The sequence below is a fragment of the Eschrichtius robustus genome, chromosome 1, assembly GCF_028021215.1.
Source record: "Eschrichtius robustus isolate mEscRob2 chromosome 1, mEscRob2.pri, whole genome shotgun sequence".
In the NCBI taxonomy this organism is placed as follows: Eukaryota; Metazoa; Chordata; class Mammalia; order Artiodactyla; family Eschrichtiidae; genus Eschrichtius; species Eschrichtius robustus.
In genome coordinates this window covers 162,041,130-162,066,052 of record NC_090824.1, presented here as the reverse complement: position 1 = coordinate 162,066,052, position 24,923 = coordinate 162,041,130, and the positions used below count along the sequence as shown (strand labels likewise).

The following is a 24,923-nucleotide window of genomic DNA, read 5'->3' as shown; positions in this document are numbered from 1 at the left end:
AACAACTGATAGTAGAGCAAAGAGCAATGGAGGGGAGGTTCGAGAACCTGTACTACGTTGAAGGGGCAGCTTGTGCAAAGGGCCTGACAGCAACAAGCAATCCAGCGTCTGGCTGGTTCGGGAGGTGCAGGTGCTTCAGGTGGGGGTGGGAAAGCAGGGGCTTGTTAATCTTTTTCATATCAGGAGCAAGTGGGGAACAGCTGAAGTGGAAGGGCGTGATTGTATTCACGTTGTAGAACAATATTTCTGGCAGGTGAGTGCTGCAGAGGTTATTTAAAAGAGATGATGGGGATTTCCCTGGTGGTGCAGTGGTTAAGAGTCCACCTGCCAATGCAGGGGACACGGGTTCGATCCCTGGTGCGGGAAAATCCCACATGCTGCGGAGCAGCTAAACTCATGCGCCACAGCTACTGAGCCTGCGCTCTAGAGCCTGCAAGCCACGACTACTGAGCCCGTGCACCACAACTACTGAAGCCCGTGCACCCTAGAGCCCCATGCCACAACTATTGAGCCCGTGTGCTGCAACTACTGAAGCCCGTGCACCTAGAGCCTGTGCTCCACAATAAGAGAAGCCACCACAACAAAGAGTAGCCCCCGCTCGCTGCAACTAGAGAAAGCCCATGCGCAGCAACGAAGACCCAATGCAGCCAAAAAAAAAAAGATGATGGAGGTGAGGAGAATTGAAGGCAAGACCCCTTAGGAGGCTCTAAGTTGTCCTGGACATAGGTGGTGGTGGCCCAACCTTGGGGAGAGGTGGGAGGGGTTTGAGGAATATTCAGGCTTGAGTGACTGGGATGGAGGTGCACCCTGGTGATACTGCCAGTTGACTGACACACAGGGAAGGATGAAAGTTTGAGTTGATGATGAAGCCTTCAGATTTGGACTTGCCAAATGTGGGACCATGGGATGGCATGTGAAGGAATGCTAAGATCAGGGGGCATTCAGTCTGGAGCCTGTCTCCCAGTTCCCAGGGGTAGGATGGATCTACTTGGCCAGTTCTGGAAGAAACATAGCTGCTGGAAGAGAATGATGCCTCGCAGCTGCCTAGGTCTGCTACTTGTTTATGACACTTCTTTTTTTTTTTTTTAATAAATTTATTTATTTATTTTGGGTTGTGCTGGGTCTTCGTTGCTGCACACAGGCCTCTCCAGCTGCAGCAAGTGGAGGCCACTCCTCGCCGCAGCATGCAGGCCTCTCACTGTGGTGGCCTCCCCCATTGCAGAGCACGGGCTCTAGGCACGCGGGCCTCAGCAGCTGTGGCACACAGGCTCAGTAGTTGTGGCTCGCAGGCTCTAGAGCGCAGGCTCAGTAGTTGTGGTGCACGGGCCCAGCTGCTCCACAGCATATGGGATCCTTCCAGACCAGGGCTCAAACCCACGTTCCCTGCACTGGCAAGCAGACTCCCAACCACTGTGCCACCAGGGAAGCCTATGACACTTCTTAAGTACTTTTTACTTCTACCACGTTTCTGGCCCAATATTAAGCTGTGATATTTGGCTAAAACACAGCAGCTGGGTTGGAAGATTATTCCTGAGAGGAATCCTTTAGCTTGCCAAGGAATCAGATGACTTTACCTCATCTTCTCCCCACAAAATCACCCTTCCAGGCTGCTTCTGGGACTGGGCCAGGCAGCCATGAATTTGTGTGTCTGTGTAGGTCAAATGGGCTCATTTGCCTTTTTGAACTTCCATTTTTGCATCCCAGGTGCACTTATTGCATTGCCTGTGTGAGAATCTACCCCCTGGCATTGACAATTGCGGCAGGGGGTCTTGCCTCCCCTTGTTGCACGAATGTATCATCTGTATTTTCCATTAGTGTTAATGGGTGTTACATATGCAAAGGAAGAGAACAGACTTAGATTCATAACAATGTTTTTCACCCTGGTGCAGGCTTCCTTACTAAGCAGCAAATCTTACCAATCTGCTTCAACCAACTAGACACCATACACTGGTCAGCTAGTGATATACTGATTCTAGAAAACACAGCCAGTTAAAAACAGGTTTACAACACTGGAACCAAATGTTCTTCAGACCTTGTCAGTAGCTCATGTTTGGGTAATAATATTATAGCTACTGGTATTTGCAGGAGTTCAGAGAAAAGTACAAATGGAGGCCCCCTATCATTCCCCACTCCATCCTGCAGTGTGAGGGGCTTCATATGCCTGCATGTGGACACCCAGCCTGAAAATCCACACTATGTCTCTCCTCTAAAGCTGCCCTTGGCTACCCTTGACTACCTTTGTGCCTAGGGCTGTGCACACTAGCAGGTCCACTGTGGGGAGGGTGGACTTAGGAAGGAGCCTGTATAGGCCGAGGAACTGAGCTTGGGGATGTTTGGGAAGGTACCCCGAGCATGGTCTAAAAGAGGGCACGTGGGCTTCAGTGCGTACACACTCCAAGTTTCTTGGATTCCTCATCATCTAGGAAGGGAGCTATTGAGGCACCCACCCAGTCCAAGCACTCCAGTTGCCTGGGTTTAAGGGCGGCAGTGCTTGAGAGAATAATAAAGGTAGCATGTATAAGGAGCCTAGTGTTTAGGAGCACTTAATAGTGTAGTTCTGGTGATCTGTGTTGATGTTACTATTGCAAAAAGATTACAACTCACTGAAGTTTCAGATGTTTAGCATTTTTTACCAATAAAGTATTTTTTGAATTAAAAAAAATTCCCTCCGGGAATTCCAGTTCCCTCCGGCAATCCCACTTCAGAGTGTGTATACAAAAGAATTGAAATCAGGCTCTTAATCAGATATCTGTACACCCATATTCAGGGAAACATTATTCATAATAGTGAAAAGGTGGAGACAACCCAAACATCCATGGGAAGACGAACGGATAAACAGAATGTGGTGTATCCATACAGTGGAATACTATTCAGCCTTAAAAAGGAATGAAATCCCATCACATGCTACAACAATGCAATGAGAAGCACATGCTCTGCAATGAAGAGTAGCCCCCGCTCACCATAACTAGAGAAAGCCCATGCGCAGCAACGAAGACCCAATGCAGCCAAAAAAAACCCCCAAACACTGGCCCCTTAAAACTGGTGATATTTGATTCAGGTTTATGGACTATCCAATTATATTATAACAATGTTCATTTCCTGATTTGGGTATTTGTACTGTGGTTAATTAAGAGAATGTTTTGTTTTTAGGAAATACATCCTGAAGTATTTAGGAGAAGAGGGGCATCATGTCTGCAACTTCCTCTAAAATGGTTTAGAAAAAAAAATAGCATGTATATGTTGAGAGAGAATTATAAAGCAAATGTGAAAAAAAGGTTAACTTCTAGGTGAAGGGCATATGGGAAGTTTTTGTACTATTTTTGTGACCTGTAATTCTGAAATTATGACAAAATAAAAAAGTTTTTAAAAAAAATCAGGCCAGTTGTGAACCTAGTGATCTGCTCTGGCTTGTAAATAATCAGCAAACTTTGAGCAGCCATCTCTGCGCCTTTGATGACGACAGGTAGATGCCTGTTCTTCATCTTCCACTTCACGTGACCCTCTTCTGTTGTCACCCTAGATGGCTGCAAAACTGAGGTGGATCCTCCATCCTACATGAGGCCTCTTGGTGCTTCTCTTCCCATCTCCATGACTTTCTCATCTATGTCACCTCAGCCACTTACTCTCCTGGACACAGCCTGAGCAGAATCACTACTCAGACAGCAGCTTCCTCTTTGTCCAGTTTGCATGCTAAATTATTCCCACTTACTTAGTCTCTAATTTTTGCTGTCCCTCACTCCTCCTTCATCTTGAATTCAACTTGCCCCCTTGTTTGTCCTTCCATCCCACCCATCTGGCAAATCCTAACCCTGTATGAGGTCAGCCATATTCCTTTGTTGTGGCTATATCTGGATTGCTTGGGTTGTGCTGGAGGTGTCACATGACTGTGTTCATGGGGACCCTAAAAGTCATTGTAGAAAACTCTAAAGATAGAGTTACCATATTATCCAGCAATCCCACTCCTGGGAATACATCTGAACAAAACTGTACTTCAAAAAGATACATGGGGGGGCACCTTCAAGATGGTGGAGGAGTAAGATGTGGAGATCACCTTCCTCCCTACAAATATATCAAAACTACATCAACATGTGGAACAACTCCCACAGAATACCTACTGAACACTGGCAAAAGACCTCAGACTTCCTAAAAGATGCCTTCAGGTGACCTACATGCAGAGGCAGGACCAAATCCAAAGATGAACCCCAGGAGCTGTGTGAACAAAGAAGAGAAAGGGAAAACTCTCCCAGCAGCCTCAGGAGCAGCAGATTAAATCACCACAATCAACTTGATGTACCCTGTATCTGTGGAATACCTGAATAGACAACGAATCATCCCAAAATTGAGGTGGTGGACTTTGGGAGCAACTGTAGACTTGGGGTTTGCTTTCTGCATCTAATTTGTTTCTGGTTTTATGTTTACCTTAGTTTAGTATTTAGAGTTTATTATCATTGGTAGATTTGTTTATTGATTTGGTTGCTCTCTTCCTTTTTAAATTTCATATCTATATATTTTTCCTTTTTCTCTTTTTGTGAGTGTGTATGTGTATGCTTCTTTGTGTGATTTTGTCTGTAGAGCTTTGCTTTTGCCATTTGTCCTAGGGTTCTGACTGTCCGTTTTTTTTTGTTTGTTTGTTTTTGTTTTTAGTATTGTTTTTAGCACTTGTTATCATTGGTGGATTTGTTTTTTGGTTTGGTTGGTCTTTCTTTCTCTCTTATTTTTTTATTTTTAATAATTTTTTCTATTTTAATAACTTTATTTTATTTATTTATTCTTCCTTCCTTCCTTCCTTCCTTCCTTCCTTCCTTTCTTTTTCTCCCTTTTCTTCTGAGCCATGTGGCTGACAGGGTCTTGGTGCTCTGGCCGGGTGTCAGGCCTGAGCCTCTGAGATGGGAGAACCGAGTTCAGGACATTGGTCCACCAGAGACCTCCCGGCCACACATAATATCAAATGGCAAAAGCTCTCTCAGGGATCTCCATCTCAATGCTAAGACCCAGCTCCACTCAACGACCAGCAAGCTACAGTGCTGGACACCCTATGCCAAACAACTAGCAAGACAGGAACGCAAACCCACCCATTAGCAGAGAGGCTGCCTAAAATCATAATAAATTCACAGACACGCCAAAACACACCACCAGCCGCGGTCCTGCCCACCAGAAAGAAAAGATCCAGCCTCATCCACCAGAACACAGGCACCAGGCCCCTCCACCAGGAAGCCTACAAAACCCACTGAACCAACCTTACCCACTGGGGGCAGACACCAAAAACAACAAGAACTACGAACCTGCAGTCTGCGAAATGGAGACCCCAAACACAGTAAGTTAAGCAAAATGAGAAGACAAATACACAGCAGATGAAGGAGCAAGGTAAAAACCCACCAGACCAAACAAATGAAGAGGAAATAGGCAGTCTACCTGAAAAAAGAATTCAGAGTGATGATAGTAATGATGATCCAAAATCTTGGAAATAGAATGGAGAAAATACAAGAAACGTTTAACAAGGACCTAGAAAAACTAAAGAGCAAACAAACAATGATGAACAACACAATAAATGAAATTTAAAATTCTCTAGAAGGAATCAAGAGCAGAATAACTGAGGCAGAAGAACAGATAAGTGACTTGGAAGACAAAATAGTGGAAATAAGTACCACAGAGCAGAAAAAGAAAAAAGAATGAAAAAAATTGAGGACAATCTCAGAGACCTCTGGGACAACATTAAACGCACCAACATTCGAATTATAGGGGCCCCAGAAAAAGAAGAGAAAAAAAAAAGGGACTGAGAAAATATTTGAAGAGACTATAGTTGAAAACTTCCCTAATATGGGTAAGGAAATAGTCAATCAAGTCCAGGAAGCACAGAGAGTCCCATACAGGATAAATCCAAGGAGAAACATGCCAAGACACATATTAATCAAACTATCAAAAATTAAATACAAAGAAAAAATATTAAAAGTGGCAAGGGAAAAGCAACAAATAGCATACAAGGGAATCCCCACAAGGTTAACAGCTGATCTTTCAGCAGAAACTCTGCAAGCCAGAAAGGAGTGCAGGGCATATTTAAAGTGATGAAAGGCTGGTATAATGTTATAAGTCATAATCCTAGTTATTACCTTAAAATGTATATCTCAGAAATAACTAATTTTCTTGTCAACTGCATTATTATGAACTTTCATCAAATTTTTAACTGTGGTCATTTTTAAGTCTTTTGTCATTTACAGACAGTTCTGTGTGTACTCTGATGCTTTTGAAAATACGTTCCTATAAAAGGGTTTCATCTTTAAGAAATTCATGGAAAAGACTCTGACAAGTAAAGGTTTCTGGTAGCTGACTGTACTGCTGAACTGAATGAATAAGCATTTTCAGAACTCTAATGAAAAACTGATGAACTCATAAAAGTGCTAACAAAAGATCAGGATGAAAAAAAAAATTTAATTAAAGTGATGAAAGGGAAAAACCTACAACCAAGATTACTCTACCCAGCAAGGATCTCATTCAGATTCGACAGAGAAATTAAAACCTTTACAGACAAGCAAAAGCTAAGAGAATTCAGCACCACCAAACCAGCTCTACAACAAATGCTAAAGGAACTTCTCTAGGCAGGAAACACAAGAGAAGAAAAAGACTTACAATAACAAACCCAAAACAATTAAGAAAATGGTCATAGGAACATACATATTGATAACTACCTTAAATGTAAATGGATTAAATGCTCCAACCAAAAGACACAGACTGGCTGAATGGATACAAAAACAAGACCCATACATATGCTGTCTACAAGAGACCCACTTCAGACCTAGGGAGACATACAGACTGAAAGTGACGGGATGGAAAAAGATATTTCATGCAAATGGAAATAGCTGGAGTAGCAATTTTCATATCAGACAAAATAGGCTTTAAAAAAAAGACTATTACAAGAGACAAAGAAGGACACTACATAATGATCAAGGGATCAATCCAAGAAGAAGATATAACAATTGTAAATATTTATACACCCAACATAGGAGCACCTCAATACGTAAGGCAAATGCTAAGAGCCATAAAAGGGGAAATTGACAGTAACACAATCATAGTAGGGGACTTTAACACCCCATTTTCACCAATGGACAGATCATCCAAAATGAAAATAAATAAGGAAACACAAGCTTTAAATGATACATTAAACAAGATGGACTTAATTGATATTTATAGGACATTCTATCCAAAAACAGCAGATTACACTTTCTTCTCAAATGCTCATGGAACATTCTCCAGGATAGATCATATCTTGGGTCACAAATCAAGCCTTGGTAAATTTAAGAAGTATGAAATTGTATCAAGTATCTTTTCTGACCACAGCGCTATGAGACTAATATCAATTACAGGAAAAAATCTGTAAAAAATAGAAACACACGGAAGCTAAACAATACACTACTAAATAACCAAGAGATCAGTGAAGAAATCAAAGAGGAAATCAAAAAATACCTAGAAACAAATGACAATGAAAACTCGACCACCCAAAACCTATGGGATGCAGCAAAAGCAGTTCTAAGAGGGAAGTTTATAGCAATACAATCCTACCTCAAGAAACAAGAAACGTTTCAAATAAACAACCTAACCTTACACCTAAAGCGATTAGAGAAAGAAGAACAAAAAAAACCCAAGGTTGGCAGAAGGAAAGAAATCATAAAGATCAGATCAGAAATAAATGAAGGAAATGATAGCAAAGATCAATAAAACTAAAAGCTGGTTCTTTGAAAAGATAAACTAAATTGATAAACCGTTAGCCAGACTCATCAAGAAAAAAAGGGAGAAGACTCAAATCAATAGAATTATAAATGAAAAAGGAGAAGTAACAAGTGACACTGCAGAAATACAAAGGATCATGAGAGATTACTACAAGCAACTATATGCCAATAAAATGGACAGCTTGGAAGAAATGGACAAATTCTTAGAAAAGCACAACCTTCTGAGACTGAACCAGGAAGAAATAGAAAATATAAACAGACCAATCACAAGCACTGAAATTGAAACTGTTATTAAAAATCTTCCAACAAACAAAAGCTCAGGACGAGATGGCTTCACAGGCAAATTCTATCAAACATTTTGAGAAGAGCTAACACCTATCCTTCTCAAACTCTTCCAAAATATAGCAGAGGGAGGAACACTCCCAAACTCATTCTACAAGGGTACCATCACCCTGATACCAAAACCAGACAAAGATGCCACGAAGAAAGAAAACTACTGGCCGATGTCACTGATGAACATAGATGCAATAATCCTCAACAAAATACTAGCAAGCAGAATCCAACAGCACACTAAAAGGATCATAAACATGATCAAGTGAGGTTTATCCTAGGAATGCAAGGATTCTTCAATATATGCAAATCAATCAATGTGATACACCATATTAACAAACTGAAGGAGAAAAACCATATGATCATCTCAATAGATGCAGAAAAAGCTTTTGACAAAATTCAACACAAATTTATGACAAAAACTCTTCAGAAAGTAGGCACAGAGGGAACTTATCTCAACGTAATAAAGGCCATATATGACAAACCCACACCTAACATCATTCTCAATGGTGAAAAACTGAAACCATTTCCACTAAGGTCAGGAACAAGACAAGGTTGCCCACTCTCACCACTATTATTCAACGTAGTTATGGAAGTTTTAGCCACAGCAATCAGAGAAGAAAAAGAAATAAAAGGAATCCAAATTGGAAAAGAAGAAGTAAAACTGTCACTGTTTGCAGATGACATGATACTATACATAGAGAATCCTAAAGATGCTACCAGAAAACTACTAGAGCTAATCAATGAATTTGGTAAAGTAGCAGGATACAAAATTAATGCACAGAAATCTCTTGCATTCCTATAGACTAATGATGAAAAATCTGAAAGAGAAATTAAGGAAACAATCCCATTTACCACTGCAACAAAAAGAATAAAACACCTAGGAATAAACCTACCTAAGGAGGCAAAAGACCTGTATGCAGAAAACTATAAGACACTGATGAAAGAAATTAAAGATGATACAAACAGATGGAGAGATATACCATGTCCTTGGATTGGAAAAATCAACAAGTGAAAATGATTATACTACCCAAAGCAATCTACAGATTCAGTGCAATCCCTATCAAACTACCAATGGCATTTTTCACAGAACTAGAACAAAAAATTTCACAATTTGTATGGAAACATAAAAGACCCCAAAAAGCCAAAGCAATCTTGAGAAAGAAAAACAGAGCTGGAGGAATCAGGCTCCCTGACTTCAGACTATAGTACAAAGCTACAGTAATCAAGCCAGTATGGTACTGGCACAAAACCAGAAATATAGATCAATGGAGCAGGATAGAAAGCCCAGAGATAAACCCACACACATATGGTCACCTTATCTTTGATAAAAGAGGCAAGAATATACAATGGAGAAAAGACAGCCTCTTCAATAAGTGGTACTGGGAAAACTGGACAGCTACATGTAAAAGAATGAAATTAGAACACTTCCTAACACCATACACAAAAATAAACTCAAAATGGATTAAAGACCTAAATGTAAGGCCAGACACTATAAAACTCTTAGAGGAAAACATAGGTAGAACACTCCATGACATAAAACACAGCAAGATCCTTTTTGAGCCACCTCCTAGAGAAATGGAAATAAAAACAAAAATAAACAAATGGGACCTAATGAAACTTAAAAGCTTTTGCACAGCAAAGGAAACCGTAAACAAGATGAAAAGACAACCCTCAGAATGGGAGAAAATATTTGCAGATGAAGCAACTGACAAAGGATTAATCTCCAAAATATACAAGCAGCTCATGCAGCTCAATAACAAAAAAACAAACAACCCAATCCAAAAATGGGCAGAAGACTTAAAGAGACATTTCTCCAAAGAAGATATACAGATGGCCAACAAACACATGAAAGGATGCTCCACATCACTAATCATTAGAGAAATGCAAATCAAAACTACAATGAGATATCATCTCACACCGGTCAGAATGGCCATCATCAAAAAATCCAGAAACAATAAATGCTGGAGAGGGTGTGGAGAAAAGGGAACCCTCTTGCACTGTTGGTGGGAATGTAAATTGATACAGCCACTATGGAGAACAGTATGGAGGTTCCTCAAAAAACTAAAAATAGAACTACCATATGACCCAGCAATCCCACTACTGGGCATATACCCTGAGAAAACCATAATTCAAAAAGAGTCATGTACCACAATGTTCATTGCAGCTCTATTTACAATAGCCAGGACATGGAAGCAACCTAAGTGTCCATTGACAGAGGAATGGATAAAGAAGATGTGGCACATATATACAATGGAATATTACTCAACCATGAAAAGAAACGAAATTGAGTTATTTGTAATGAGGTGGATGGACCTAGAGAGAAAAACAAATACCGTATGCTAACACATATATATGGAATCTAAAAAAAAAAAAAAGGTTCTGAAGAACCTAGGGGCAGGACAGGAATAAAGACACACACATAGAGAATGGACTTGAGGACATGGGGAGGGGGAAGGTTAAGCTGGGACAAAGTGAGAGAGTGGCATGAACATATATACACTACCAAATGTAAAATAGATAGCTAGTGAGAAGCAGCCGCACAGCACAGGGAGATCAGCTCTGTGCTTTGTGTCCCCCTAGAGGGATGGGATAGGGAGGGTGGGAGGGAGACACAGAGGGAGGAGATATGGGGATGTATGTATATGTATAGCTGATTCACTTTGTTATACAGCAGAAACTAACACAGCATTGTAAAGCAGCTATACTCCAATAAAGATGTTAAAAAAAAAAAGATACATGCACCCCAATGTTCACTGCAGCACTATTTACAATAGCCAAGACATGGAAGCAACCTAAATGTCCATCAACAGATGAATGGATAAAGAAGATATGGTATATATATATATATATATATATATATATATATATACAGTGGAATATTACCCAGCCATTAAAAAAAAGAATGAAATAATGTCATTTGCAGCAACGTAGATGGACCTAGAGATTATTATACTAAGTGAAGTAAGCCAGACAGAGAAAGACAAATATCATATGATACCACTCATATGTGGAATCTAAAAAAAAAAAAAAAAAAAAAGACACAAATGAACTTATTTACAAGACAGAAATAGATCCATAGACATAGAAAACAAACTTATGGTTACCAAAGGGGAAAGATGGAGGAGGGATAAATTAGGAGTTTGGAATTAACATATACACACTGTTATATATAAAATAGATAACCAACAGGGACCTACTGTATAGCACAGGGAACTATACTCAGTATTTTGTAATAACCTATAAGGGAAAAGAATCTGAAAAAGAATACATATATAATATATATATTATATATAATATATAGATATATATAACTGAATCCCTGTGCTATACACCTGAAACTAATACAACATAGTAAATCTACTATACTTCAATTTGAAAAAAAGAAGTCATTGTAACCAATCTCAAGCCTTCAACACAGCCAATCTTCCCTAGTAAGTTTAACCTTTTTTTTTCTTCATGAGAATTATTTCAAACTTTCCTATCTCCTCCGTTACTCACAGCAGATGACCTTAACTTTACACCAAACCTTTAAACTCACTGTCATCCACACAAATTCTTCTCTTTAGCTTTCTGTAGCAATGGGAGAGTGTTTGACCAACCCTGCCAAGGCTGGTACTTCTGCAGGAGCAATGACTCCCTCTCTGTTCCATCTTCTCACCAAGAACCTTACTTACTATCACTTACCCCTCTCTGACCTTAGTCTTTAACCTCTCCCTTTCTACGGCTTCCTACCTATAAACACTGCCATAACAATATACCATAGACTGGGTGGTTTAAACAAGAGACACTTATTTTCTCACAGTTCCGGAGGCTGGAAGCACAAGATCAGGTTACTAGCATGGTCAGGACCCTCTTCCAGGCTTGCAGATGGCCAGATTTCTCATTGTGTGCTCATGAGGCTTTTCTCCATGTGTTCATGTGGAGAGAGAGAGAGCTCTGGTGTCTCTTCCTCTTCTAATAATGGCACTAATTCCATCATGAGGACCTCACCCTCATGACCTTATCTAAATCTAGTCACCTGCCAGCAGACCCACCTCCTAATACCAACACATTGGTGGTTAGGGCTTCGACATAAGAATCTGGTGGGAGACACAAACATTCAGTCCATAGTAAACACTTACATCTTTTTCTTTAGTGGTGGGGAGCTAAAGCCAACTTCCCATCTGAAAGCACCAACTGGTTTTTCCTCATATTGTTAAACCTACTTAATTAGAAAATACTCTTTCAACAAGCATACAGATTGATTTTATTGTTCTACTCCTCATTACTTTAATCTCTGACACCTCCCACTCCCCCACTGCCACAGGGCAGACTCTTTTTCATGGAATAAGTATGCCTCCCGGAGGAACTGGAGCTTTTTAGAGCCAGCCCTGTGGGTCAGCCCATGCTAGTCGGGGCACTCAGTACCACTGTGTAATTTTAAGGAAGGTGCAGAATATTCCTCGACTTGGGTTTTCCCATCTCTCAAAGGAGGGGTTGAGGCCCAGGCACCCCTTGGGGTCCTCCCTGGCCCAGGAGTATTAGTACTGGCCAAGAGGGAATGGCAATGACCAGACTCTTGCCCCCTGAAGCTGCTCCCAGGAAGATGAGGCGATGTCACCTTCCCCAGCAGCCAGGGGGCAAGTGTGACTTCCCTGGGCAGTCACACCTGTGTCGCTCTCACTTCTGGAGAAGGGGGCAGCCTTGTGCACTGAATAATGAGAGGGCTTTAGAGAGACCAGGACTTGACTTTTTACCAGCTGTGTGGCTTCGGGCAGGTCCCCTCACCTCTCTGACTCTGAGTTCCCTATTCTGTGGAAAGGGGGAATTTACTTCACATCTGAAAGGACTGGATGAGATAACACTGGTAAGGCTCTTGCCACTGTACAGAATCGGGGGCACAGCAAGTGCGAGCCCCCTCCCTCCCTACCTCCAGCCTGGCAGAGAGAGCCAGGGAGCCCACAGAGTCTGCCAATGTGGCCAGCACAGGTGTCTGGGCCAATGAGGGCAGCAACTCCGCTCACACACTGGCACTATTGTTCCAGCCAGAGAGACTGGACATGAATGTGACTCTTGGGAGGGGGGAAGGGCAGGGCAGAGGCAGAGAAAAGCTGTGAGCAGAGGAGTGTCATAGAAAGCTCTGCTCCTTAAACAGGGCCTCGCGGCCTGCCAGCATCCTGAAAATCTCTGGGAACAGTAGCTCACTTCCGTCGGGGCTGTGCCATCAACTCGAAAGTGTTCTTGGTGCACAGGAGTGTTCTTCTTTGTGCTAGAGTCCATCACCCAGCTTGACAAAGCCTCTTCTGGGGCCTCCATGGTTCCTTCCTGTGGGCAGCCTGAGCCCTCACCCCCACCTCCATTATCTCGCATGAGCCTCACGCTCTGTGAAACACCTGGGAAAAAAATCCAACAACCCACTGACATCAGTTTGCTAAAGCTGCTGTAACAAAGTACTACAAACTGAGTGGCTTAAACAACAGAAATTCATTTTCTCACAATTCTGAAGGCTAGAAGTCCAAGGTAAAGGTGTCAGCAGGGCTGGTTTCTTCTGAGACCCCTCTCCTTGGCTTGTAGATGGTGCCTTCTTCCTGTGTCTTCACATCGTCTTCCCTCTGTAACTGTCCGTGTCCAAATTCCCTCTTCTTATAAGGATACCAGTCGTATAGGATTAGGGCCCACCATGATGACCTCATTTTACCTTAATTACCTCTTGAAGACCCTATCTCCAAATACAGTCATATTCTGGGACTTCCCTGGCGGTCCAGTGGTTAAGACTCCATGCTTCCACTGCAGGGGGCTCAGGTTTGATCCCTGGTCAGGGAACGAAGATCCCCATTTGCCAGGCGGTGAGGCCAAAAAAAACCCAAAACAAAAGCAAACAACAACAAACAACAAAATACAGTCCCGTTCTGAGATGCTGGGAGATAGGACTTCCTCTAATTATTCCCACTTCTCAGAGGAGGAAACTGAGTCACCGAGTGGTGAAGTCACATCTCACAGCTAGAAGGTGATGGAGTTAGGATATAAAAGTGGGCAGTCTGGTGCCCAAGCAGGCTCCTATCACTGCACCCCACAGCCTAAAAGTGGGTCAGCCTGTCTTGTCCTTTCCGCACTCAATCTCAACCAGCTACATTTCCCAGCTGGCCTCACTCACTGCCTGACCACGCCAGGCCCTGCTGGGCTTGGGGAGAGGGTGACAGGCCAGGATTCTCCACAGTTGCCATTTCATCTGCAATCACATTTAAAATTTCCCTCCATCTCGAGCATGTCTTACCCAGGGGTGTGCTTTCTCAGACCTCCCTGCGATGAGAGAGAGGACGGGGAGAAGCGTATGGGGCTGGCCCAGATCCCATCCCCACAGCCCGGCTTCCACATGGCTGAGCAGGAACTCTGGAGCAGACACACACAAAGGAGGGCTTTGAGGTGGCTCCAGCCAGGCCCAAGCTGATCCCCTCTCCCCCCTGGTGCGTCACTTGCCCCAATCTGGGCCTCCCTGTGAGCCTGATTTAACGGAAAACTGTGGGCCATGAGAAGTTCCTTGTGACACACTAATCCCAGCCTGCTGACTGGACCACGCCCCCAGAGGAGGCAACCTCCAGGCCCTGGAGGACACAGGCACCAGGTGTCCCAAGGAGGAGCTGCTGACTTGGTAGGTAAGTCAGTAGCAGGGGCCTGGCTGGGCCAGGAAGCCCAGGACTAGGGTGAGGAGTCAGTGGTGGGGAGAACACATCTCAGGCTGCTCAAAAACTGAAACCAGCTAGCCATTTTTCAGGTTGAGCCAGACCAACCTGATGGCAGACTTAGCAAATAAAAATATAGGATACCCAGTTAAATGTGAATTTCAGATGAACAACAAATACTTTTTTAGTATAAGTATGTCCCCAATTTATATGGCACATACTTGAACACTTCAAAAAAACTTTTGCTCATCTGAAACTCACATGTAATTGGGCATTCTGTATTTTAACTGGCAGCCCTAGATGGCAGGGAAGAGCCTTGACACGGAGTGAGGGGTGGGTATTTTTTCTTGTATACAGCTCATAAATCAATATTTAAAAAATCAGAGTTAGTAGTTTAGGCATATTTTAAAAAGAGTTGCTGTACTGACTTTAACCCTCTATTTCTAAGATCTAGGATCTTGTCCTGATGAGCTGCCTAGCTGGCTGGGGGTGCCTAGCTGGCTGGGGGTGTCTAGCCACTGTCTCTCCTGTCTGAGCCCCTTGCTCAGGGAGTTCTATCAGCCTCTCCCTTTCTGTTCCAGCAAAATCCAAGGGAGGGCACAGTCGTATTTCAGTCTGTCTTGTATATATGCCTGCATATTTGGAAGTCTACCTGTCTGGATGACAGCCCCCAGAACCTCCCTGCCCTGCTGGGTCTGTGGAGTGGGAGAGGCAGGAAATGGGAGATCCTCAGATATTCCCTGGCACCCTCTAAGTCTCTCTATGCAAGTTGGGGTAATGATCAGTGTGATGCTAAGAAAGGGAAGGGGAACTATGTTTTAGAGCAAAACACTGTGCTAGGTACCCTACAGAAATTATAGGATCTTCATTACAACTCTATTTGGTAAGTGTGGTTATTATCCCCAATTTGCAGATGAGGAAACTGAGGCTCAGAAAGGTTAAATAACTTGTCTAAGCTCATATGGGTGGTTAATGACAAAGCCTGATTCAAACCTGATTCTCTCTGACCCTAAAGGGTTTTCTGTGACACCAGCTCTCCTAGGGAGTTTGCCTGGAGATGTCTTGGCTCTAGGTGTCAAAGCAAGTCTTGGTCTCAGGCAGACATAGGTTCAAGTCCCACCTCTGCTACTAATCAACAGTGAACAGATGACAGAACTGACCAACGGGAACCTGGTCAGAGGCAGGAGCAGGGTGGTGACGGGTCTGGGGACATTTAGGTAGGAGAGGGGAAAATCTGGAAATAGAAGAGTTGTCTCCAAAAATACTCAGTGGGTTGTCATGTGCGCAATGGATGAAATTGGTTCTGGTGGGCAGGCACTGCTTCTGTGTTCATTATTTAATTAAATCCTCATAAACTTCCATCTCCCTTTTACAGGGGACAACCAAGATACAGGTTAAATCACAAAGCTTGCAAATGGAAGAGAGAATTCGAACCCAGGTCTAACTTTTGCCACAACAGGCTGCCTCTTGATGCTGATGGAAAGTTCACAGCTTGGTCTTAAGTCCCAATCCCTGGCTATTGCGGGCTGTGTGACCTTGGACAAGTCACTTATTCTCCTGGGCCTGTTTCCTCCTATGTAGAATGGGAATAATAATGCTGGCTCCCAGACAATGGATTTGAAAATAACGCATCACAAGGCACAGAACACGCACCCAGTTATGGTTAGGTAACTAGCCATCACCCCTCTGGAGAGTTAATTCACTGGAACGGGGCCATCCACTAGGCTGGGAAGTTTCTGAGGTGCCCCCTTGGGCTGGAAAAGGAGGGCCACAAATGGGAGGACGGATTGCCTTATCCTGCAGTGATCATGTAACTGAGAATGGAGGCCAATCCTAGTTTTTCCCTGGCTGGGCCAACTCATCTTAAGAACTGAGGTTTGAGGTATTTTTGTGTGTGTTCCTTCTCAAAGGGGTGTTTCCCAAAGTGTAGCCCAAGAACCACCTTCTTCGGAGCCACTGGGGGTGCTGTTTTAAAGTATAGATGCCCGGGCCCCAGTTCAGACCTCTTGAGTCAGAATCACAGGTGCAGGGCCCAGGCATCTGCATTTCTAACAAATGCTCCACCTGATTCTGATGCACTCAAAAGTTTGACATCCACTGTTCTGAGACAATAACAGAACAGTTTCTCCATACCACTGCAGCCCTGACTTCCTCTCCTAGGAAGGAGGCTGCCTGGAGAGGCCAGGACAGAAGAAGCGGGGTCCTTCTTTTTCCGAGCACTCCGAGTCTTCCAGAGGCAGCATGTCAGAGGGGGTGAGTACCCCTGTGCCCTGGGGCTCCCCTCCATCCACCTTCCCTCCTTCCCTTTCTCCCTTCCTGTTTCTCTGTCATCTGGTCTGCTCAGGGTTATGGGCGTTCACCCCTACAACCTCTCTGTGGTCCCTGACCCCACCCAAAGGGAGGAAGCTCAACAGTGACCTTGGGCAAAAGCACTAGTTTAGGGTCTGAGCAGACGCATTTGACTGGCTTGCTCAGGTTGCTGGGGGTCTCTTCCTGTCTTTTCCTGACTTCTCTCTGCCTAGGCGGGCACATTCCGCATGGTCCCTGAAGAGGAACAGGAGCTCCGTGCCCAACTGGAGCGGCTTACAACCAAAGACCATGGACCTGTCTTTGGCCAGTGCAGCCAGCTGCCCCGCCACACCTTGCAGAAGGTGAGGTGGCCCCGGGGTGTGCAGAGGGACAGGGTAGAGAGGCAACAAGGGGGAATGTTGACAGCATCCTCTCTCCTGTAGAAAGGGTCCAGCACCAGCTCTCCAGGTCATTCTGGACCTAAAGGACTGGCTTGTTCTAGGGGCTATTCTGAAGGTCAGGGCCATGGCAGCAGTTGGGGTGACCAGATGTACAGGCCAGCCTATTCCAAGACTATGGCACCAACAGTGTACCCTGAAACCAATGCCGAGACCTAGGGCTTCTGGACCAGGGATCATCCTAGACTCAGATGTGAGGAACATTGGTTTGCAATGCCCTTGGAGAACAGGGATCCAATTGCTGCCCCCACTGGATAGGAAAAGGCCTGAGTTCTAATACCAGACCGACTTCCAACTTGCTGTGTGACCTTGAGCAAACTTCTTTCCCTCTTTGGGTCTTGCTTTCTGTACCTATGAAAGAAGGTTGTTGGACCAGTTCAGAGTTTATCAGACTGTGCTCTGTGGAGGGTGGCAGAGCTGTCTTGGGGTTGAGCTGGACCCGGGCTCCTGGCTTCCATCTCTGCTCACTGGGCGTCTCAAGGGAAAGGTGCTCTGAGATCCCCCAGACCTGCCTTTCCCCCTCATGCCATCCAAGGAAAGAGCTGCCCCTGGCATGCTGAGGAGTTCTCCAGGCTCAGCCAAGGGGAGGAATAGGAGGCAGAGGACAGGCTGCCATCTGCCTGGTATCTTTGATTTTGGAAAGATCAGAAATGAGCCTGGGAGGCAGCAGAGTGAAGCGATTAAAAGTCCAACCTCAGTAAGAGTTTCAGCTTCACCCCTTTTTATCTGGGTGACCTTGGTCAAGAATACCTTGACCTCTATGAGCCTCAGTCTGCTCACCCTGAGAAATGGGGATAAGATTACAACCTTCCTGTGATGGATTGTGGCAAAGATTTAAAAACATAATGTATCTAAAGGACTTAGCAGTGTGCTCAGTCAGGGCTCCAGTAGGCTGTTGTGATTAGAAACGTTTAGCTTTCTGGCTGTCTCCTCAAACAAACCCAGGATGAAAGTTTGACCTAATTTTCTCCAAATGTAAATGGCAGTCTGAGGTGCTGCCAGTGCAGAAGCTGCCCTTGTGGGCAGAGCAGTGATGGCCCCAGCTGCCACGTCCTCTGCCCCTCAGCCGGTCTGGCACCTGGAGGAGCCTCCCGCACCCGCACCTACCTGACTTCGTGCCTGCACCCCACCCTTGTTCCAGGCCAAGGACGAGCTGAATGAGAGGGAGGAGACCCGGGAGGAGGCAGTGCAGGAGCTGCAGGAGCTGGTGCAGGGGGAGGCAGCCTCGGGGCAGGAGCTGGCCGTGGCCGTGGCAGAGAGGGTGCAGGGAAAGGACAGCGCCTTCTTCCTGCGCTTCATCCGCGCGCGCAAATTCCACGTGGGCCAAGCCTACGAGCTGCTCAGAGGTGAGGCCTGCACAGGATGGGTGGCCCTGGGAAGGCTGCGGGGGGTGGGGAGTGAGGGGGGAAGGGGGGAAGGTCATGAGGAGGGCGTCGACCCTCACCCAGGCACTGAGACCGACTCCTTCACTTCCCTCCCGTTCCCTGTGCCGTGCAAGTCACTCTCTCTGAGCCTCCTTATCCTTACCTGTAAAATGGGTGTGTGAACTAAATAGCCTTCAAGATCCCTTTCAGCTCTGACGATGAATGGATGAGTCTGGCAGGACCAGATTCCTAGAGGTCTGGCCCCGCCTCTCCACTCTCCTAGTCTCAATGAGCAGAACTGAGTCACCCAAATTGGGTGCCCAAATTGGGGTAGTTTCCTCTCTCACCCCCTGCTCTCCCCTTCCCCACCCGCCCAGCCTAGGTTTTGGCTCTGGAGCACTGCAGGGAAGGTGGGTATGAGCTTGACTCCCCTCAGGTACCCAAACCTCATGCATAGTAGAATTGAAGATGGTACCAGCCCTGGGAGTGAGTCCCAAGGACAGAACCACCCTGGCTGTGCCCACGGGATGAAGACCAGTGTCTTAAGGAAATCAAGTTCTTGGTGCTGGTGGAGGGAAGGGGTGTCTGAGCAGGCCCTATGCAGCCTGATGATTCTCCTTCTTCCTTCCTTCCGCAAATGGTAATTCTCTGCTGTGCTTTGCCAACCGCTGTTTTAGGCCAAAGGATGTGGCAGAGAACAAAGCAGACAAGAACTGCCGGCCCTCGTGGGTCTTATAGTCTAATGGAGGAAATAATAAACCAGACAAATAAAATAAAAATATACAGAGAATAATAAAGAAGGTGGATATAAAGGACTGAGGGGTCGAAGTTTTAGGTAAAGAGGCTAGGAAGGCTCCAGTGCAAAGAGAACTTTTAGAGAAAAACTCGAAGGAAATGAGATGCCTGGGGAAAGAGCAGTAGGGCAGAGGGTACAGCAAGGACGAAGGCTAGGTGGTGGGAACGGGCCTGGAGTGTTGGACGAGCAGCGAGGAGGTCAGTGGTCTTCCCTTGGCAAATGCCTCCCCAAACCTCCTCTGGGGCTGGTCCCTCTGGGGTTTGGTGGAAGAGACAATCGCAGATAGGCGGGGACCTGTTCAGGATGGGTCAGGGTGGGGTTAGTGGGTGGTGGGAGTGCCGCTGGAGTCAGAGAGGGCCTCTGTGTCCGGCTTTGGGTTTTATCGGGGGGTCATTTCCCCACCCCCCGCTCAGCTAACCCTGTTCCCAACTGAGAAAACTGTGCCTCTTCCCTTGGGAAAGAGAAAACTACCAAATAGTAATTGTCCTTAGATTTAGGATTACATCTTGTGTTTTTACAGTGTACTCACGGCGTTCGTACCTGGAATCTTGTTTGATTACCACAGCAATTTGGTGAGATAGGCCAATATTATCGTCCTATTTTTTGGAGAGGTAATATGGGGCACAGAAAGGTTGAGTATCCTGCTGGGTTACACAGAGCATGTAGGTGGAGGAGCCGGGCAGGAGCCTGGGTCTCTGGAGGCCCACCATGTGCCACCCCAGCATGGGCTGGCTCCTTGAGGGGCCTCTTCTGCTCCCCCTCTGCCAGGCTATGTGAACTTCCGGCTGCAGTACCCAGAGCTCTTCGACAGCCTGTCCCTGGAGGCTGTCCGCTGCACTGTCGAGGCTGGCTACCCTGGTGTCCTCTCCAGTCGGGACAAGTATGGCCGAGTGGTCATGCTCTTCAATATTGAGAACTGGGACTCTGAAGAAATCACCTTTGATGAGGTCAGTGGGGATTCGCCTGGCTCCCTCCCAACCCCTGGGCTGGGCTCCCTCCTCCAAACCTGGCCTCTATTGGACCCTCATTCCTGGCTCCCCAGGAGGCGAGGTTTGTGGGGGAATGGCCAGTAGCTCATGGCACCAGGCCCTTTCCCGGCAGGAGGAGAAGTCCTAGGATGTGCCATGGCAGTTGGAAAACCCAGCAGCTTTGCAGGCAGGGCCCATTGGCCAGTACATGGCTGCCCCCTGGTATCCCTGCCAAGTGGGAGTGACAGCTGTGAGCCACGAGCTGGGATCAGCCCTGCCAAATGCTGAAAGCTGAGAGCGACACAGACTATATATATATATATATATATATATATATATATATATATATATATATATATATATATATATATATGTATGTATGTGATTTCACTTGTCAAGCCTTTCAGAGAGCTGTCCTAGTGGGGGAGCTAGGGTTTATCTTGGGAGAACTTTGGCATGTGCCACCAGGCCTTAAAAAAAAAGTACAAACTCATTTTAGAAAATGCTGCCTAGTAGTCACAACACCATTTACTTAAAAAAGTCCATCGTTTTCCCCAGTGGCTTGAGATGCCATCTTTATCATATTCTGCATCTTCATATGTGCTTGGATCTATTTCTGGACTTTCTATTCTGTGCCATTGGTCTGTCTTTTCATGCTCCAATATCACACAGTTTTAATTATAGAGGTGGTATAGAATGTTTAATATCTGTTGGGATTAGTTCTGTCCTTAATGCTCCCCCTTTTCAGGGCTTTTCTAGCTATTCTTGCATGTTTACCTTTCCTTATGAACTTTAGAATTAATTTATTAAGCTCTAGGAGAAATGTCAGGAGATTTTTATTGGTATAACATTAATGTAAATAACAAACTTGGGGAGAATCAGCATCTTTATGAATGCAACATCCATGGCCAGTGGTACTATCCACAAAAAAGGGATGCCTTCCCTTTTACATTTTGAGCTTCCAGGAGTGTTTTAAAGTTTTCAAACCTTATGCATGTTTGTCAATAAGTTTGTCATAAGCATTTATTTTATTGTTGCTATAGGTGGGACTTTCTCTGCCATTATATCTCCTACTTGGTTATTTTTTGTATCTATGAAGATCATTGGTTTTGTATGTTAATTTCGTATCCTGGTATTTTTACTGAATTCTTCTGTTATTTATGTTACTCATATAAATGACTCTCTCAGATTTTCTAAGAATACTATCATATTATCTGTAAATGGGGGACATTTTTTCTTTTCCTCTTCTAGTTCTTATACCCTTGATTTAAAAAAAAAAAACAAAAAAACAACTTGGATGCACTGGCCACTACTTCCAACACAGAGTTGAATAGTGGTGGGGAAAGTGAACATGCTTATCTTGTTCCTGATCATATTAGGGATGCCTGTAGTGTTTGCTACTGAATAAGATACTGGCTTTAGGACTGAGGCATACATATGTATGGTAAGGAAGAGACTTACAAATATTTTTTCTTGTTACATAAGTGATATCTACTCATTTTAGAAAATACCCAAAAAATCACAAATTTAAAATCATCCACAATTCTACCACCCAGAGATTTCTACCACTGACATCCTTCCAGCCTATTTTTTCTAGAAACCTAGAAACATATGTGAACGCATATGCACACAGACATACACATTTTTTCTTATAAAAATGGGATTGTACTCTACAATAATATACCATGAATGGATATCTTTCTGTATCATTAGTCTTATATATCACCGTTCTAGAATACTCCATGGCATGAATATACCATAATTTCACCAGTCCCTTACTGCTGGACATTTAGGTTGTTCCACTATTATAGGGGTACAAGGATAAACACTCTGGCATCTAACCGTGGATATGACATTGAAGATTATTTTCTTGGCATAATTCACAGGGGTGGACTGTCCCAGCTCAAAGCCTGTGACAAATTACCTCTGGGAAGGGGTATACCAGTTAGCTCTCCCGTTAGGAACTTGAGTCTTAACTGTCTTTGTGGGTTGGATCTTACAGCCCGTTCACGTTGTGCCCAAGATCTTGCAGGCATACTGTTTCATCCTGGAGAAACTACTGGAAAATGAGGAAACTCAAATTAATGGCTTTTGCATCATTGAGAACTTCAAGGGCTTTACCATGCAGCAGGCTGCCGGACTTCGGGCTTCAGATCTCAGGAAGATGGTGGACATGCTCCAGGTGAGGCCACAGAACCCTGTCCCGCAGGAGCCTCTCACAGGTGGGAAGGCTGGGAGGCTGGGCTGGGTTTCCCGGTTTAATGATGCTGGCAGGGACCTGAGAAGACAGCCACCTAGTGCCCAAAAGAGCAATGACAATCACAGCCCCAGCCACAAACACTTCATGGTGATCAACATTTTGCCACGTGTTCACATTCATTAATTCATTAACTCCTTAAAAGCATTCTCTCCCTGCTTCCCTGCTTCGCTTTACAAACCTGGAAACCTAGGCTCAGAGATTTGAGTGACTTCTCAAGGTCACACAGCTATCAAGTGGCAGAGGCGGGACTTGAACCTACACCTTCCGACCTAGAATCCCATTCTCTGTACACATATGTCATGCTGCCTCCCTCTGGATGTGAATTTATCCTGAGAAAGAGATATCATTAATGATCCTGACAACTCATTCCTATATACTGATGTGTCAGAAGTCCTTTCTTACAGCTAATCTAATCTTAAATCTGCTTTGTCTTGGAAAGGAGAGATGGGAGGTGGGAGTCATGGGAGGGGATTAAGGACAATGAGGCATGACAATAGGGTACCTCTGGTCTATAATAGTTTGCAGTCCGCTCAGCAGGCAAGTGGATTTGAAAAACCTTGGTCACCTAAAAACCAAGCAAGGCTACCATTTCATTTCCTTAGTCCACCTAATTACAAGGTTTTGTGCATCCGCAGGATGAGGGTTGGGTTGCGTGGCCTCTGGGACATCCTTCCTTCAGTTTGGAGCTGCAGTGAAGCCAGGGCTCCCCAGCGGCTGGCCTGGGGATGGAACCTTCAGTGGGCTACCCTCTGGGGCAACCGAGTGATGACAACTCTGTCCTCTTGTCATGGGGAGAGGCAGTGGGAGAGTGAGTGGGAACCTCTGAGGTCATGGGGCCATGTGGTGGGGTGCTGTCTGTCCCTGCAGGATTCCTTCCCAGCCCGGTTCAAAGCCATCCACTTCATCCACCAGCCGTGGTACTTCACCACAACCTACAACGTGGTCAAACCCTTCTTGAAGAGCAAATTGCTCCAGAGGGTGAGTGCGTGGTCACGCAGGGAAGGTGCCCAGTGATCGTCTGGCGTGTGAGTGAGTGAATGGGGTTGTAGCAAGAAAGGGTTCAGGAGACAAGAGGGATGAAGGTGGAGGAGGAGGGCACCCCACCTGAGCCCTCCTCAGACTCTGTACCAAGGTTCCGAACCAAGTGGATCCCACAGACAGCACAACAAGGAGGACTTTTGAGAAGGCCATCACCAGGCAGAGATGTCATGTGTGCCTTTGTCCTCCTGTCCCTCTTCTCCCCCCAGCCCTCATCCTAAGGGACCCCCCCCCCCCTCCTTGCTCAGCTCTATCTCCTCTGCTTCCCTGCAGGTCTTTGTCCATGGAGAAGACCTCTCCAGCTTCTACCAGGAGTTCAACGAGGACATCCTGCCCTCCGACTTTGGGGGCACACTGCCCAAGTATGACGGCAAAGTCGTTGCTGAACAGCTCTTTGGTCCCCGGGCCCAAGATGAGAACACAGCCTTCTGAGAACATCCCCTGCCGTCCGACCTGTAGTTAGTGTCCCTGGGCCTCTCCTCAGCTGCCCTGGACCCAGAAGGCTGGGAAAAGGGCTGCCTGGGGTGACTGTGGTTCCTCTCAACCTCCCTAAGCTTGGGTGAGCTCAGGTGTCACCCTCCTCCCAAGCTGGGGGGGGGGCAATAAAAAAGCAGGGGAATTCCCTTGAGCAAGAAGAAGTGAGGGCAGTTATATTCCTACTGCCTCTGAAGCTTTAGGACAGAGACTTGTGTGGGGTTGAGTGTCAAAGACTCTAATCAAGCTTCTCAGTGATTTTCTTTGTAATAGTTTTACTATTTAGGGTCTGTGAAAATAGGCAAGGAGGCTGGTTTAAAAGTCTCTCCCACCCCTAAAAATATAAAAAAGAAGATAAAAGAGGGGGAATATAAGTGAAAATGATCTGGCAAGTATAGTGATCTTGGTGGCTGGTAGGCAGGTGAAACGTTTTCCACGTGGAATTCCAGGGTGGAAGCAGCCTTGAAGTAGCTCCATTTTGGGGAGGTCTGGTCCCCCTCAGTCAGGTGCAGTCTGATGTATGCAGTGATGGTCAGGAGCTTGGACTTCCTTCAAGGGTGGCA

The 24,923-nt window shown here is 45.2% G+C and overlaps 1 protein-coding gene across 1 annotated transcript; it reads left to right on the top strand.

The window, feature by feature from the left end:
* Window positions 1-16,954: 16,954 nt before the first annotated feature.
* On the top strand, window positions 16,955-24,318 carry RLBP1 (retinaldehyde binding protein 1). The gene is made up of 7 exons (XM_068537670.1): window positions 16,955-16,966; window positions 17,236-17,364; window positions 18,602-18,806; window positions 20,389-20,567; window positions 22,612-22,770; window positions 23,716-23,826; window positions 24,160-24,318. The coding sequence occupies exons 1-7, from the start codon at window positions 16,955-16,957 to the stop codon at window positions 24,316-24,318; spliced, it is 954 nt and encodes a 317-aa protein (XP_068393771.1).
* The last annotated feature ends 605 nt before the right edge of the window (window positions 24,319-24,923 follow it).

What these genes read in the sequence shown, in the direction of transcription:
- RLBP1 (XM_068537670.1), top strand. An exon ending in AGATGGTGGACATGCTCCAG is followed by an intron (nt 22,771 to 23,715) that starts GTGAGGCCACAG and finishes CTGTCCCTGCAG; the next exon opens with GATTCCTTCCCAGCCCGGTT. An exon ending in AGAGCAAATTGCTCCAGAGG is followed by an intron (nt 23,827 to 24,159) that starts GTGAGTGCGTGG and finishes GCTTCCCTGCAG; the next exon opens with GTCTTTGTCCATGGAGAAGA.